The following is a 16,640-nucleotide window of genomic DNA, read 5'->3' on the forward strand; positions in this document are numbered from 1 at the left end:
TCGATGTGCCCTTGAGCAAGGCACTTAACCCTGATTGCTCATGTAAGTCACTCTGGATAAGAGCGTCTGATAAATGACAAAAAAAAAAAATATATATATATAATAATAATAATAATATTTTGCCCTTATTCTGTATGTGTGAGAGAGCGAGCGAGCGAGCAAGAGAGAGAGGATGGGATGAACTTTGTTCCCGAGGGGAAAATTGTCTTAGACACACAGAGTGAGAGAGAGAAAGTGGTATAGTGACAGAAACAGGTCTACACAAGTACAGGATTTGGATGGGCCCCCTCTCCCCTCCACCTTGCGGCAAAACATTTTAGTTGCCCCCCTTGACGGATAATTTCCTGCAATTCTACACATTTTGCCATGGGGCATAGAGAAAATGTAGCAATTGTATAACATATTTCATGCAATTCTACTAATTTTGCCATGGGGCAGAGATAAAAATGTTTTAAAAAACATGTTTTAAAGCTAATTTCCTGCAATTCTACACATTTTGCCATGACTTATGCCATGTTAATATGATATCTGAGTGAGAGTGACTAACAAAATCAATGGGGGCCCCATGGAGGTCAGGGCCCCTGGGCATGTGCCCTGCGTGCCCTGTCAGTATTCAGCCTTGATTACCACAAGTTTAGATAGTCTAGCCAGCTAACTACCAATCAAAAAATTGTTAGCTGACATGGCTAATTGAGTGACTGTCAGTGACTGATATAACAAGATATAAACTGCTGAACAATGCACAACCAAATTTCTAAATTGCACCTGGTGTATTCTACTATTCTTACGCTCATAAATAAGTTGAGACCCCGACTGAGTTCTGACTGTCGCTTATGCCTGGAGCCAGCCCTGCATACACATACAGTGCATTCAGAAAGTATTCAGACCCCTTTACTTTTTCCACATTTTGTTACGTTACAGCCTTATTCTAAAATTGATTAAATAAATATTGTTTCCTGCTCAATCTACACACAATACCCCATAATGACAAAGCAAAAACAACTTTTTAGAAATGTTTGCAAATGTATAAATAAAAAAACTGAAATATTTATTTTACATAAGTATTCAGACTCTTTGCTATGAGACCCGAAATTGAGCTCAGGTACATCCTGTTTCCATTGATCTTCCTTGAGATGTTTCTACAACTTAATGGGAGTCCACCTGTGGTAAATTCAATTGATTGGACATGATTTGGAAAGGCACACACCTGTCTATATAAGGTCCCACAGTTGACAGTGCATGTCAGAGCAAAAACCAAGCCATGAGGTTGAAGGAATTGTCTGTAGAACTCAGAGACAGGATTGTGTCGAGTCACAGATTTGCGGAAGGACACCAAACAATTTCTGCAGCATTGAAGGTCCCCAAGAACACAGTGGCCTCCATCATTCTTAAATGGAAGAAGTTTGGAACCACCAAGACTCTTCCTAGAGCTGGCCGCCCAGCCAAACTGAGCAATCGGGGGAGAAGGGCCTTGGTCAGGGAGGTGACCAAGAACCCGATAGTCACTCTTAAGGAGCTCCAGAGTTCCTCTGTGGAGATGGGAGAATCTTCCAGAAGGACAACCATCTCTGCAGCACTCCACCAATCAGGCCTTTATGGTAGAGTGGCCAGACGGAAGCCACTCCTCAATAAAAGGCACATGACAGCCAGCTTGACCTGACCTGACTGTGCTTGAGAGGATCTGTGTCAAGGTGCTGTGTATAGGTGTGGTGTAGAATCAGGCGCAGGCAGCAGAGGGTAAGTCCAACAAGACTTTACTCAGCACAAAAATAATCCAAACAGCCCGGAGGCAAAAAGACGCACACAGGCGTAAACAAGCGCACACACAGGTGCGTAAATCTCTCCTAACAACAAGGAGGAAGCTACGGAGAATAGCGTACCGACACTGGTAGCGCAACCACGACATGAACAATTACACACAACACTAACCTAACAACAAGGAAACTAAATAGGGTGCTAAATGAGACCTAACACAAAACAGGTGTGACTAATCAGACAAAACCAAACAAACACGAAACATAGAGCGGTGGCAGCTAGAACTCCGGAGACGACGACCGGCGAAACCTGCCCGAACAAGGAGGAGGAGCCGCCTCGGCCGAAACCGTGACAGTACCCCCCCCCTTGACGCGCGGCTCCAGCCGTGCGCCGACCCGGGGCTCGGGGACGACCAGGGGGACGCGGAGCAGGGCGCGCAGGATGACCACGATGGAATTCGGTCATCAGGGACGGATCCAGAATGTCCCTCCTTGGCACCCAGCACCGCTCCTCCGGACCGTACCCCTCCCACTCCACGAGATATTGGAGACCCCCCATCCGGCGTCTCGAATCCAGGATGGTCCGAACCGTATACGCCCGGAGCCCCTCGATTTCCAACGGGGGTGGAGGAGTCTCCTCAATCTCAAAGTCCTGGAGTGGACCAGCTACCACCGGCCTGAGGAGAGACACATGGAACGAGGGGTTAATATTCTTGTAATCAACAGGTAGTTCTAACCTGTAACTCACCTCGTTCAATCTCCTCAGGACTTTAAAAGGCCCCACAAACCGCCGACCCAGCTTCCGGCAGGGCAGGCGGAGGGGCAGGTTCCTGGTTGAGAGCCAGACTCGATCTCCAGGTGCGTACACTGGCCCCTCACTGCGGTGTAGGTCGGCGCTCGTCTTCTGTCGACGTATGGCACGCTGCAGATGGACGTGTGCAGCGTCCCACGTCTCCTCCGAGCGCCGCACCCACTCATCCACAGCGGGGGGCCTCGATCTGGCTCTCATGCCATGGTGCCAGAACCGGCTGGTACCCTAATACACACTGGAAAGGGGTTAGTTGGGTGGAGGAGTGGCGGAGAGAGTTCTGTGCCATCTCGGCCCAGGGCACATATCTCGCCCACTCCTCCGGCCGGCCCTGACAATATGACCTCAGAAACCTACCCACATCCTGGTTGACTCGTTCAACCTGCCCATTACTCTCCGGGTGGTAACCCGAGGTGAGGCTCACCGAGACCCCCAAACGTTCCATAAATGCTCTCCATACTCTGGAGGTAAACTGGGGGCCTCGATCGGACACTATATCCTCGGGCACCCCGTAATGCCGGAAGACGTGAGTAAAGAGAGCCTCAGCGGTCTGTAGGGCCGTAGGAAGACCCGGCATGGGAAGGAGACGACAGGCCTTCGAGAACCGATCCACAACGACCAGGATGGTGGTATTCCCTTGTGAGGAGGGAAGATCGGTAACAAAATCCACCGAGAGGTGAGACCAGGGTCGTTGTGGAACGGGCAGGGGCTGTAATTTACCCCTGGGCAAGTGTCTGGGCGCCTTACACTGGGCACACACTGAGCAGGAGGAGACATAAACCCTCACATCCCTGGCTAACGTTGGCCACCAGTACTTCGTACTAAGGCAGTGCACTGTCCGGCCAATACCCGGATGTCCAGAGGAGGGGGACGTGTGAGCCCAATAAATCAGCCGATCCCGGACCTCGAGCGGGACGTACACCCGACCCACCGGACACTGTGGAGGACTAGGCTCGGTGCGTAACGCCCGCTCGATCTCCGCATCGACCTCCCACACCACCGGTGCCACCAGACAAGACTCCGGTAGTATGGGAATGGACTCCACGCACCTCTCCTCCGTGTCATACCGACGGGACAGAGCATCTGCCTTCCCGTTCTGGGACCCAGGGATGTAAGTGATCTTGAACACAAACCGGGCGAGAAACATAGTCCATCGAGCCTGGCGAGGATTCAGTCTCCTAGCTGCCCGAATGTATTCCAGGTTACGATGGTCGGTCAGAATGAGGAAAGGGTGCTGAGCCCCCTCAAGCCAATGCCTCCACACCTATAGGGCCTGTACTACGGCTAACAGCTCCCTGTCCCCTACGTCATAATTCCGCTCCGCCGGACTGAGCTTCTTAGAATAAAAAGCACAGGGGCGGAGCTTAGGTGGTGTGCCGGATCGTTGAGAAAGAACTGCCCCGATACCGGCCTCAGACGCGTCCACCTCAACTTGGAAGGGTAAAGTGGGATCCGGGTGCGCCAACACCGGAGCCGAGGTAAACAGGTCCTTCAGTCTCCCAAAAGCCCTGTCCGCCTCAGCTGACCACTGCAAGCGCACCGGACCCCCCTTCAGAAGAGACGTTATGGGAGCTGCCACCTGTCCAAAACCCCGGATAAACCTCCGGTAGTAATTCGCAAAACCCAAGAACCGCTGCACCTCTTTAACCGTAGTTGGGGTTTGCCAATTACGCACGGCGGACACTCGGTCCACCTCCATTCTCACCCCTGACGCAGACAACTGGTAACCCAAAAAGGAAACTGACTCCTGGAAGAACAGACATTTCTCAGCTTTGACATACAGGTCATGCTCCAACAGTCTCCTCAATACCCTGCGCACCAGGGCTACATGCTCGGCCCGAGTAGCACTGTACACAAGAATATCATCTATGTACACCACTACTCCCTGCGCCTGCATGTCCCGGAAAAGTTAGTCTACAAACGATTGGAAGACGGATGGAGCATTCATTAACCCATATGGCATGACGAGATACTCGTAATGGCCGGAGGTAGTACTAAATGCTGTCTTCCACTCATCGCCCTCCCTAATGCGCACCAAGTTATATGCGCTCCTGAGATCCAATTTCGTGAAGAACCTTGCCCCGTGTAAGGACTCCGTCATGGTCCCAATCAGAGGAAGTGGATAGCTGTACTTCACTGTCACCTGATTGAGACCGCGGTAATCAATACACGGACGCAAACCTCCATCCTTTTTCTTCACGAAAAAGAAGCTTGAGGACGCGGGAGAAGTGGAGACCCGTATGTATCCCTGTCTCAGAGACTCGGCAATGTAAGTCTCCATTGCCTTTTTCTCCTCCTGTGACAAAGGATACACATGGCTCCGCGGAAGCGCTGCTCCTGTCTGGAGGTTTATCGCACAATCCCCCTGTCTATGAGGTGGCAACTGTGCCGCTCTGGTCTTACTGAACACGAGCGCCAAATCCTCATACTCAGGAGGAATGTGCAGTGCTGGCATCTGGTTCGGACTCTCCACCGAGGTCGCCCGACGGAAACACCCAGACATAACCCCTCACACTGAGCAGACCACCCTTTAAGAGCTTTCTCTCGCCACGAAATAGTAGGATCATGGGTCATCAACCAGGGAAGCCCCAGTACCACCGGATACGCAGGAGAGTCGATAAGATAGAGTTGAATCGTCTCCCAATGACCCCCCTGCGTCATCATCCTAAGTGGCGCTGTGACCTCCCCAATCAACCCAGATCCTAACGGACGACTATCTAGGGCATGTACAGGAAAGGGTTTTTCGACTGGAAGGAGGGGAATCCCTAACTTAACACAGAATCTCCGGTCTACAAAATTCCCAGCTGCGCCTGAATCGACTAGCGCCTTATGCTGGGACCGAGGTGCAACCTGTGGGAAACAAACAGGTAAGGTAAAGTGAACGACAGAAAGCTCTGGGTAAGTAGGGCGCCTACTCACCTGGGTGGACTCCCCACTGTATGACCTGCTCTCTCCCTCACCAGGGGACCCTCCCCAGCACCTAGCCGCGGTGTGCCCTCCGCGCCCACACTTGGTGCAGGAGACTGCCCCCCTCGGGCTCCTACCACTTCTCCCTCTAGCGCCAGCACCTCCAAGCTCCATCGGACACTGCTCGGAGGCGCTGGAGGGTGGAATGGGAGGCCCCCACCTGGGACGTCCGCGGGTCGCCAGCAGGTTGTCCAGGCGAATGGCCATGTCCACCAGCTGGTCAAAGGTGAGTGTTGTGTCCCTGCAGGCTAACTCCCTGCGGACGTCCTCCCGAAGGCTGCATCTGAAGTGGTCTATGAGAGCCCTCTCATTCCACCCCGCATCAGCCGCTAGAGTCCGGAACTCCAGCGCAAACGCCTGAGCGCTCCTCATCCCCTGTCGGAGGTGGAATAGACGTTCCCCGCCGCTCTCCCCTCTGGTGGATGGTCGAAGACCGCACGGAAGCGACGGGAGAACTCCGCGTAGGTGACTGTGGCGGCGTCTATTCCCCTCCATTCGGCGTTGGCCCACTCCAACGCCTTGCCGGTGAGACAGGAGATGAGGGCGGAAACGCTCTCGTATCCCGAGGGCGCCGGGTGTATGGTGGCAAGGTAGAGCTCCACTTGTAGAAGGAACCCCTGACACCCGGCAGCGGTGCCGTCGTACGCCCTCGGGAGCGAGAGCCGAATCCCACTGGGTTCCGGTCGATGGACGGGCTGGCTGTCCGGTGGTGAAGGTGAGGGTGCGGCGGTGGGAACCCCGCTGGTCTCCCATCGACGAAGGGTGTCCATGATGCCCTCCAGGGCGTGCCCGATACGGTGGATCCGGTGCTCTTGTCCAAGGAGACGCTCCTCCATGGTGTCGACGGGTGCTCCTGCTGATTCCATAAATGGTGTGTAATTCTGTCAAGGTGCTGTGTATAGGTGTGGTGTAGAATCAGGCGCAGGCAGCAGAGGGTAAGTCCAACAAGACTTTACTCAGCACAAAAATAATCCAAACAGCCCGGAGGCAAAAAGACGCACACAGGCGTAAACAAGCGCACACACAGGTGCGTAAATCTCTCCTAACAACAAGGAGGAAGCTACGGAGAATAGCGTACCGACACTGGTAGCGCAACCACGACATGAACAATTACACACAACACTAACCTAACAACAAGGAAACTAAATAGGGTGCTAAATGAGACCTAACACAAAACAGGTGTGACTAATCAGACAAAACCAAACAAACACGAAACATAGAGCGGTGGCAGCTAGAACTCCGGAGACGACGACCGGCGAAACCTGCCCGAACAAGGAGGAGGAGCCGCCTCGGCCGAAACCGTGACAATCTGCAGAGAAGAATGGGAGAAACACCCCAAATGTTTTATTTATTTTATTTAACCTTTATTTAACTAGGCGTCAGTTAAGAACAAATTCTTATTTACAATGACGGCCTACCAAAAGGCAAAAGGCCTCCTGAGGGGTTGTGCCAAATTTAGGTGTGCCAAACATGTTTTTCTTTATTTTTACTATTTTAAGACATCAACATTATGAAATAACATATATGGAATCATGTAGTAACCAAAAAAGTGTTAAACAAATCAAAATATATTTGACATTTTTCAAATAGCCACCCTTTGCCTTGATGACAGCTTTGCACACTCTTGGCATTCTCTCAACCAGATTCATGAGGTAGTCACCTCATGCATTTCAATTAACAGGTGTGCCTTCTTAAAAGTTAATTTGTGGAATTTCTTTCCTTCTTAATGCGTTTGAGCCAATCAGTTGTTTTGTGACAAGGTAGCGGGGGTATACAGAAGGTATCCCTATTTGGTAAAAAACCAAGTCCATATTATGGCAAGAACAGCTCAAATAAGCAAAGAGAAACGACAGTCCATCATTACTTTAAGACATGAAGGTCAGTCAATACGGAAAATATCAAGAACTTTGAACGTTTCTTCAAGTGCAGTCGCAAAAACCATCAAGCGCTATAATGAAACTGGCTCTCATGAGGACAACCACAGGAATGGAAGACCCAGAGTTACCTCTGCTGCAGAGGATAAGTTCATTAGAGTTACCAGCCTCAGAAATTGCAGCCCAAATAAATGCTTCACGGAGTTCAAGTCACAGACACATCTCAACATCAACTGTTCAGAGGGGACTGTGTGAATCAGGCCTTCATGGTCGAATTGCTGCAAAGAAACCACTACTAAAGGTCACCAATAAGAATAGATCTGCTTGGGCCAAGAAACACGAGCAATGGACATTAGACTGGTGGAAATGTGTCCTTCGGTCTGTAGTCCGAATTTGAGATTTTTGGTTCCAACCGCTGTGTCTTTGTGAGACGCGGTGTGGGTGAACGGATTATCTCCGCATGTGTAGTTCCCACTGTAAAGCATGGAGGGGGTGTTATGGTGTAGGGTTGCTTCGCAGGTGACACTGTCTGTGATTTATTTAGAATTCAAGGCACACTTAACCAGCATGGCTACCACAGCATTCTGCAGCGATAAGCCATCCCATCTGGTTTGGGCTTAGTGGGACTATCATTTGTTTTTCAACAGGACAATGACCCAACACACCTCCAGGCTGTGTAAGGGCTATTTTACTAAGAAGGAGAGTGATGGAGTGCTGCATCAGATGACCTGGCCTCCACAATCACCCGACCTCTAACCAATTGAGATGGTTTAGGATGAGTTGGACCTCAGAGTGAAAGAAAAGAAGCCAGCATATGAGGGAACTCCTTCAAGACTGATGGAAAAGCATTCCAGGTGAAGCTGGTTGAGAGAATGCCAAGAGTGTGCAAAGCTGTCATCAAGGCAAAGGGTGGCTACTTTGAAGAATCTCAAATCTAAAATATATTTTCATTTTTTTAACACTTGTTTGGTTACTACATGATTCCATATGTGTTATTTCATAGTTTTGATGTCTTCACTATTATTCTCCAAGGTAGAAAATAGTAAAAATAAAGAAAAACCCTGGAATTAATAGGTGTGTCCAAACTTTTGACTGGTACTGTATATATAAACTGTAATATATGTACAAATCACATCTCTCTACATTTATTTAGCCTTGTTCATATTCAGTAGTTCATTACAACACAATATTGGCAGTCATAAGACAACCTCTTCATGATAAAGTCAAGATACTATAATGGTGGTCTTATTGTCAGTCATGACATGTCAAGACAACCTCTTGAAAAGATAAACTAAAAAGCCACATAACTCACACAGTAGGCTGTACAATATAAATAAAATGAAGCAGCATCATTAAATTAGTCAAACACACAGACTTTCTTGGTCTACAATGTCACAGTTGCTCTGCACGAGTATGTTGAACCCCTCAGGCTGATCAGCATAGACATCATGAGCTGCTCCTTCAACCACCTGAGACAAAGAAAGAAAAAGGGAGGGCAAGGAGGCAGTGTGAGGATCAGCTCGATTTCACTCTTTGTGATTTCAATATGGGTTTGGCTATCATTTCTTATTTACACGTTTTCTCCTACCACAATGAGTGATAGGTGTCTTTTTACACTCCACCTCACCACAGTGCAGGTGTAGCTGTTGGGCCTCAGCTCTGCTACTCTGGCCTCTGTAGCCCTGTCCATCCAGGAGCCACCTCCACACACCAGGGTCACTGGGAGAGAGGGAGGCAGGAGGTCGACCCGGTCTAATATGGGACACTTGGCCCAGCCAAGGGACTCCGACATGGCCTTGAACCCCACCTCCCCACCGAAAAACAGAGATAGAGAGGGAGAGCAACAGAGAGAAAAATAGATAAATGCAGTGATGCATTTGCAGCAATCTACATATTCTGAATTTATATACTCAGATTTTATAATTGCTGTAGCCTACCTGGGAGTTTGGGCATTGCAGTGGTAAAGATATTGTGTCATAGTGTCATCATCAAATAGGTCATCAAACTTCCCATTGAAATCCGGTCTGAATCTGTTGACTAATCTCAGACCTAGGCAGTGGTGACCCGTCATTCAAGGCAGGTGGGGCAGAGCCTGTTTTGCATGTTATTTTGGCATTAATACGTGTCACATATCAGTTTGCAAACAATGTACAAAATAATAATAATTGAGTTAATAAAGCTGCATATAAACATTGTCTCTTCTTTGCTTTCTTGAGTAAGGCAGCTCCAAAATGTAGGTGTTTCAGCCTAGTTCAGTGCTTTCTGTGGTGGGGGGGGCAGCCAGCGGAAAATACAGAGTGTAGGAGTTGGTAATGTTCTCTAGTTGCGCCGTGATTGGCTAAGTGTTCTGTCACTCGTTGGGACACTACGTCGCCACAAAATCTACTGGGAGCGCTCAAAAATTCAAGCCCCTTGGATGCTGCCAGAGTTACATTAGAAGTGCCTATCCAAGAAGGCAAAAGGTCATTAGCCACAGATAAAATTACATCAAATCACGTTATATCTACCGTAGCGTTGATTGGACTGATCATGTCAACATCATACTTTCAAAATCTTAGCTAGCAAGCTAGAAGTCATCATTATGAATCAAGTCGACAATCTACTGGCAAATCCTTTTCAATCCTTGTCATATGAAGAGAAATTATGAAGAGAAATTATAGATAAAACTTATCGGTGCTCATCGGCCATTGGACATAAACATTACACAACAAATTGGAAATCGCAAATTCAACAATAAGTGGTTTGGAAGGTATCGGTGGCTAACTACTAGCACTGCAAAGCAATCACTAGCCTGCTATTCAGTGGAGTGGGTGTGTGGTCCAAGTCTGGGTTGAAGGGTCTCTTTTCCAAGCATAAAAAGGATAAACATTCAACATTGGCCATGCTGTCAATCCAGCATGACTTCTGCCGCATTCAAAACAACTGGAAACTCGGAATTGGGAAATCTCAGACTTCAGTGAGTTCAAGACAACAGGGAACTGAAAAAAACTAGCTCCGACTGGGAAACTGTTTTGAACGGTCATCCAACTCGATTTTCCAAGTTGGGAATTCGGGCCTCTTTCTAGAGCTCTGACCTGAAGATCACTGATGTCATGATTCAACCTTGTTTTTTTTCTCAGAGTTCCCAGTTGTCTTAAAAGCACCATAAATCCAGAGAATGCCAGACTTTGATGTCAAAGTTTGATGACAAAATTTGCCCACGAAGGACCGCCGTACCACCTTCCTGTTCAAGTGAGCACAGCACAACAAGGTGAGTCCAAAAATGTATTGTATGCTGCTGTATAAATGATGTAATATGCCAGGGAGATATGTATACTGTAGCTAAGAAAGTAATACTAGGTGTATGTTGTGTAGTAAGCTGTTAGTAGCCCATGTGCCTCACCCTAATAATTTGGTCCCTTTTCCCCTCATATCTTAGTCTACTGTTCTGACTTGGTGGTGCACATTTAGCCTATAGCCTGTTTTAGAGAAATGTAATCATCGAATATTGTAAGAGTTTTCATTGTCTGCTTATATGCCCCCTTTATTTATCATACGGTTCTGACTTGATGTACAGGGAGAATACAGTAAGAACGGCCCATGTTCTGAATTCTGTCGCTGTACATTTCAAAAGTGCTGAACAAATAGTTATATTGACTACATCCGTCCTAGCTCGCTCGTTAATGTCTTCATCGAAATTACGGATTGCCTCTTATCCGCTCGTCGTCCCCTTATGCCATAGTTTGTACATCTCAATTGTCAGTAGAAACCATATTTATTTAAGTAAGTCAGCCATATCAGCTATGTTTTTTTTAAAGGCAGTAAATGAGGCTGAATGAACTGTTTCGCTGCCAGACAAGGCTCCGCTGATAGCCAGGTGTAGCAGTGGTAAGGTGTTGGGACTGCTGTTGGGACAGCTTTATGTAGACCCAAACAGTTTGTGGGCACAGTTTGTCACCGTTATAGTGCAATTAATGTATTGTTTAGTGTTGTGTTGTGTAGTGGCTTTGCTGGCATGCATTAAAAAAAAAAAGATTTACATGCTAAAATCGCTACTGGACCTAGGAAGGAGAGATGGGGTAGTCAAGATGAGGTAGAAATTGAGACAAAAGGATACGCAAAACAGAAAGCAAAAGGAATATAGAGTTTAGGTACAGAGTTAACCTATCTTATCTCTTATCCCTGAACCCTAGCCCATGCCACCCAGACAACCTCTTGCCTCTCACCCCAGGGTCCTGCAGCTTGGATCACTGCCAGTGGGTTGAAGAGTGTAGATTAGGCAATTAGGGCCTCAACCCAGCGAGGGCAGCCTGGTCTGTCCGATCCTGAGGTTGAATCCACAGGCATGGGCTGGAAGCCCCAGGGGTCCACTAGAATCAGGTGACTGACTCTGACCGGGAAAGAACCATGTTACTCTAAGTTCATACATGTTATGCTCTTCATCATAACACCAAGGATTAGCCACTAAAGAGTGTGTCAACTGTAAATGTCGTCTCTGACCTCTCGGGGTATTGAATGGAATAGGATGTTGCCAAGTAACCGCCTAGACTATGACCCAATGGGATAATGCGATCTAGGGCCAGGGCCTGCCTCCAGTGCTCTATAGACCTGACTGACTGCTCCTCAGCCAGAGCTGGGTCCATGGGGAAGTGGGGTCTGGAGCTTTGTCCGAAACCAAGCAAGTCAAACACAAAGAGTATCCATAACCCTACCCCTACGCCAAATCCATGGACCATTAATGGACCATTACAAGACGTGTGTATGTGCAACTGGAAGAGAAGAGGAAAAGGTAAATGGTTAGGCAGACTTAATGTAGTACAAAAAGTATGTTCACTGATACTCCACTGGAATAGTACGTATTTCTGTGCTGTTCAGAGTGGGCATAGAGGTGGGGCACCATGAGGGCCACCACCTACACCCAGATACTGACCTACAGAGAGGACACACACACACTTCATGATCAACAGCATTAATCAACTCGCCACTAGGATGTATAAAAAACAATGTATAAAGTTACTAAATGCTTATTCACTGTCTAGCATGCAAAACTGTTCTCAAACCAAAGTGCTCACTATTCTTAATTATTTCCAATAACTTACTTTGGTTCAGTCTCGTCTTGCATCGTTATTCCAAATAGAGAAGAGGGCATAAAGGAACATAGTCAATGTTTAAAATACATTAACAACACGTAGAATCAAAGTCAATTGCGACCGATGGAACTAATGTAGAGTAGATTATACATGCGGGAGGGAATGTTGCTGTTGTTACACCAGGGGTGTATTCAGTATCCCTTCCCGTATGTATTCATTACGTCTTGCAACGGAAACCGTTTACCTACCAAACGGAAGAAAACAGAACGAAACGGATCTACCTGAATTGGTCCAATAGAAACTCGTTTTCATTGCAAAACGTTTACCATTGGTCTTTGCTATCTGGGATCCTTGGGACGTGCTTACCCCATATTGAGGTAGAGGCAGATACTTTTGAGGAGAAATCGTATGAACGCCTTTTGTGTACGTTTCCAATGAGTCGTCAATGGACCGCGCGGTGCATTCTGGGCGATTTTAGGACAAGAGAGTTCTCGTCCAAGGAGTGAATGGGAGTGAATTTGGTGCTAGCTCAAAAACAGAACATTAGCATGAATTTCGTGAACAAGAAGTACAACGTTAAAAATATTTTCCAGATGTGTTCTCTGTAATATCGTATAGCTTCGGAATCGTGACGTTACGTCCTTTCGAAGAAAATAGGCAGGTTTCTGACCACAGAGTTTCTAAACTCAGAGGCGCAACATCGCGAGACTTCCGGGAACGCTTGCGAAAGAGACCAAACAGACCAGGCCGGGGTTTGAGAAGTCAATGAGAAAAGTGAAATATTCTTCCTTAGTTGTTAATTTTCTCGAAACCTAGATTCGAGCCAATGTCTTAAGTCGTAGAACATGTTATTACTCCAACCTTGTGAAAGTGACAAACTGACACGTTTTCATTTTTCGTCAAGAACAACTTTATGTTGAAGGAGTGGCCGTTGATTTGACGGTCTGCACATGCGCAGTTCGGCGCGAAACGACCGTTAGACCCAATGACGTGTTTCTGCGCATGAGCTTAGCTAACCAACGTCGCCTACAAGCGTGATCGGGAATTTCTATTGGAGAATAAGTTTTAGCCTATGTTCATACTGTACTGTCTTTGTCCTGATTTTGATTAAGTGATAATGCCCTCGAAGCTGGTGTTTGGAGGAGATATTGGCACGGGTGTTGCTCCCGTGCCAATATCTCCTCCAAACACCGGCTTCGAGGGCATTATCGCTTTTATACAACGGATTACCAACATATTCAAATAATAATAATATAATGACATTTAGCAGACGCTTTTATCCAAAGGGACTTACAGTCATGTGTGCATACATTTTTACGTATGGGGTGGTCACGGGGATCGAACACACTACCCTGGCGTTACAAGCGTCATGCACTACCAATTGAGCTACAGAGGACCACATAATGATTGACATATTTTCATTCAACGTTATTTTGATGAATTTATTCATACTATTTCATCCTTCCACAAGATATAGTCCCGACACAAATGTAGGGTTGCCGTTCTATCGGTTCGGTTGCCAGAGACGACCCAGTCATTCAGTCTTTTTGTTCAGTATCTATAGACGCGATCCAGTCATTCGTTCTAAATGGCAACATTCTTTTCCCTTTTCCCTTGCTTGCTAGCCAACTACGGCTAACTTACAGACAAGTCAAAAAGTGCACCAAGACTAAACGCAAAGTAGCTGCATTTGCATTTGTTTAAGCTGTTCTTCGTGAGATTTATTTGGATACATCCATAACAATGAGCTAATGAGGCGAGATTTCGCCTGGCGTAAAAAATGTGCTCACTTTTCAGGGCACTTGTTCAGAGAGGAGCTAGCCAACAACACAGCTAACACAATCACTTCAAACTGAAACTGGAAAGACTGCAAACTAGCTGCACTTTGTTTCGTTTTACCTTTTTTAATTGACATTGCATTGTATATATCCATAAAAATGATGCCAGCTGATTCCCAACACGTTCATTACTATGGGACAGCTGGAGCTCGAATTTGAATATTGAAAGAATGTTGCAAATGTCGGAGAGACAGACAGCAAGGTTTATACAAATCTCCGCTGTTGAAAACTACATGTTGGTCTAAAAGAAATGTCAGATAATGTCTAGATGCTTTTTATAGTGGAGATCAAGTTTATTAATTGCCTGGCTGGGCTGATGAGATAGTGGATTGCCCAGTCAGATGGAACAGAGTAAATAGGCATTTTAAGGTAATAGATTTAGCCAGTGGTAATTTGTGGATTATAAACTGGGTGGTTCGTGCCCTGAATGCTGATTGGCTGACAGCCATGGAATATCAGACCATATACCACGGGTATGACAAAACATTTATTTTTACGGCTGTAGTTATGTTGGTGACCAGTTTATAATAGCAATAAGGCACCTCTGGAGTTTGTGGTATATGGCCAATATACCACAGCTAAGGGCTGTATCCAGGCACTCCGCGTTGCGTCGTGTGTAAGAACAGCCCATAGCTGTGGTATATTGGCCATATAGCACACCCCCTCGGGCCTTATTGCTTAAATAGACACTGGCTGGAATGCGGTTTTAACCAATCAGCATTCAGGATTAGACCCACCCGTTGTATAAAAGCAGCATGACAACGTGAATGCGATTGCTCGACAGTCTGCTGGGTGGGGCATTATACATCAAATCAAGTTGTATTTGTCACATGCGCCGAATACAAATCAAATCAAATTGTATTGGTCACATACACATATTTAGCAGATGTAGCGAAATGCTTGTGTTCCTAGCTCCAACAGTGCAGTAGTATCTAACAATTCACAACAATACACACAAATCTAAAAGTAAAATAATGGAATTAAGAAATATATAAATATTAGGACGAGCAATGTCAGATTGGCATTGACTAAAATACAGTAGAATAGAATACAGTATATACATATGAAATTAGTAAAGCAGTATGCAAACATTATTAAAGTGAAATGCTTGTGTATGAGCCCGTTTTTCCATTCATTGTCCAATTGGATTCCTCCCTCCTTTCTGTAATATCTCTGGTTAGGGTTTAGGACACTGAGGTATAGGTTTAGGGTAGGGACGTCCCAAGGATTCCGGATAACACTAACCTTTTTCCGTTTGGAGTCTTGCAACAGATGAAACGTTTAGCAACAGAATCGCGTAATGAATACACCCCACTGATACACCCCCGTTTCAGTGACACGTCATTTTTGTGCGGCCTCTGACGGAAGCGACTTACGTCTTGATTTTCTCTGCATGTTTTGGGGCTTTTTGTTAAAAAGAAAACATGTCCAACTCGGTAATTTCAGTTATTTCTCGGTTCTTGGAGGAATACAGGACCAAAACATCGAATAAATTGAAAGTGGTCGACGCCTACCTTTTCTACATTTTGTTAACTGGTGCATTGCAGTTTCTGTACTGCTTGCTTGTTGGCACCTTCCCATTCAACAGCTTTCTGGCCGGGTTCATTTCTTGTGTTGGAGCCTTCATCCTGGGAGGTAATTTAAACACTCAACTGTCAACTTATTTGCATAATCTTGTGATATTCAGCTATATTGTACATCAGTGAAGCATGAATATAACCAATGGCAGCCACCATTATTGTGAAATGGTTTCTGATCAACCCACCCCATCTTCTGGCCTCCCTCTCTGCTTACAGTCTGCCTGCGTATCCAGATCAATCCAGATAACAAAGGAGACTTCCTGTCCATATCCCAGGAGAGGGCCTTTGCCGATTTCTTATTAGCCCACACTGTCCTGCACCTCGTGGTCATCAATTTCATTGGTTGAGAAATTAATTAATTTGGACCCTCAGACCAGGTGTGAACAGTAAGCACAAAGTACAACATCCTCACAGTAATTGTTATCCAGTGTTATAAATCTGCATGTTACTGACATGATTCTTGTTTATTTCATTTCACAGATGAACAACAGACATGACCAAAATGCCCCTGTCACCTCAAGACAACATTTATACAATAAGACTATGCCACCCTAATTTACCCTGAATGGGCAGATCAATAATGACTGTAATAATACCTAAATCTTCTACACATTTCTGTAACTCAACTCAGTTTCTTAAATAATTATTTTGTACTGTTTGTGTGATTGTTGCAATCCACTTGAGATTGTTGAAATACAATAAACAGAATTGTTGAAGAGACTTAGTTGTGATTTTAATGGAAGATCTCTT

General features: G+C 46.3%; 2 protein-coding genes across 6 annotated transcripts; one reads left to right on the top strand and one right to left on the bottom strand.

The window, feature by feature from the left end:
• Window positions 1–8,532: 8,532 nt before the first annotated feature.
• On the bottom strand, window positions 8,533–13,209 carry LOC121533363 ((Lyso)-N-acylphosphatidylethanolamine lipase). Of its 4 annotated transcripts, none has more exons than XR_006657163.1 (4): window positions 11,883–13,209; window positions 11,609–11,772; window positions 9,031–9,495; window positions 8,533–8,872 (listed from the first exon to the last, which is right to left on the bottom strand). XR_006657163.1 is itself a non-coding variant. In XM_041839224.1 (2 exons), the coding sequence occupies exons 1-2, from the start codon at window positions 9,193–9,195 to the stop codon at window positions 8,765–8,767; spliced, it is 273 nt and encodes a 90-aa protein (XP_041695158.1). In that variant the 5' UTR covers window positions 9,196–9,533; the 3' UTR covers window positions 8,533–8,764. The 4 variants fall into 4 exon arrangements, 1 of the variants encoding a protein (XP_041695158.1); XR_006657162.1 differs by having other exon boundaries at window positions 9,031–9,210; window positions 9,341–9,495; window positions 11,609–13,209; XR_006657161.1 differs by having other exon boundaries at window positions 11,609–13,209.
• A 2,413-nt stretch (window positions 13,210–15,622) lies between these two features.
• On the top strand, window positions 15,623–16,610 carry LOC121533368 (dolichyl-diphosphooligosaccharide--protein glycosyltransferase subunit DAD1). Of its 2 annotated transcripts, none has more exons than XM_041839236.1 (3): window positions 15,623–15,945; window positions 16,107–16,276; window positions 16,371–16,610. In XM_041839236.1, the coding sequence occupies exons 1-2, from the start codon at window positions 15,735–15,737 to the stop codon at window positions 16,235–16,237; spliced, it is 342 nt and encodes a 113-aa protein (XP_041695170.1). In that variant the 5' UTR covers window positions 15,623–15,734; the 3' UTR covers window positions 16,238–16,276; window positions 16,371–16,610. The 2 variants fall into 2 exon arrangements, with proteins under 2 accessions (XP_041695170.1, XP_041695168.1); XM_041839234.2 differs by having other exon boundaries at window positions 15,628–15,945; window positions 16,107–16,267.
• The last annotated feature ends 30 nt before the right edge of the window (window positions 16,611–16,640 follow it).

This window comes from Coregonus clupeaformis, chromosome 20, assembly GCF_020615455.1.
Source record: "Coregonus clupeaformis isolate EN_2021a chromosome 20, ASM2061545v1, whole genome shotgun sequence".
NCBI lineage: Eukaryota > Metazoa > Chordata > Actinopteri > Salmoniformes > Salmonidae > Coregonus > Coregonus clupeaformis.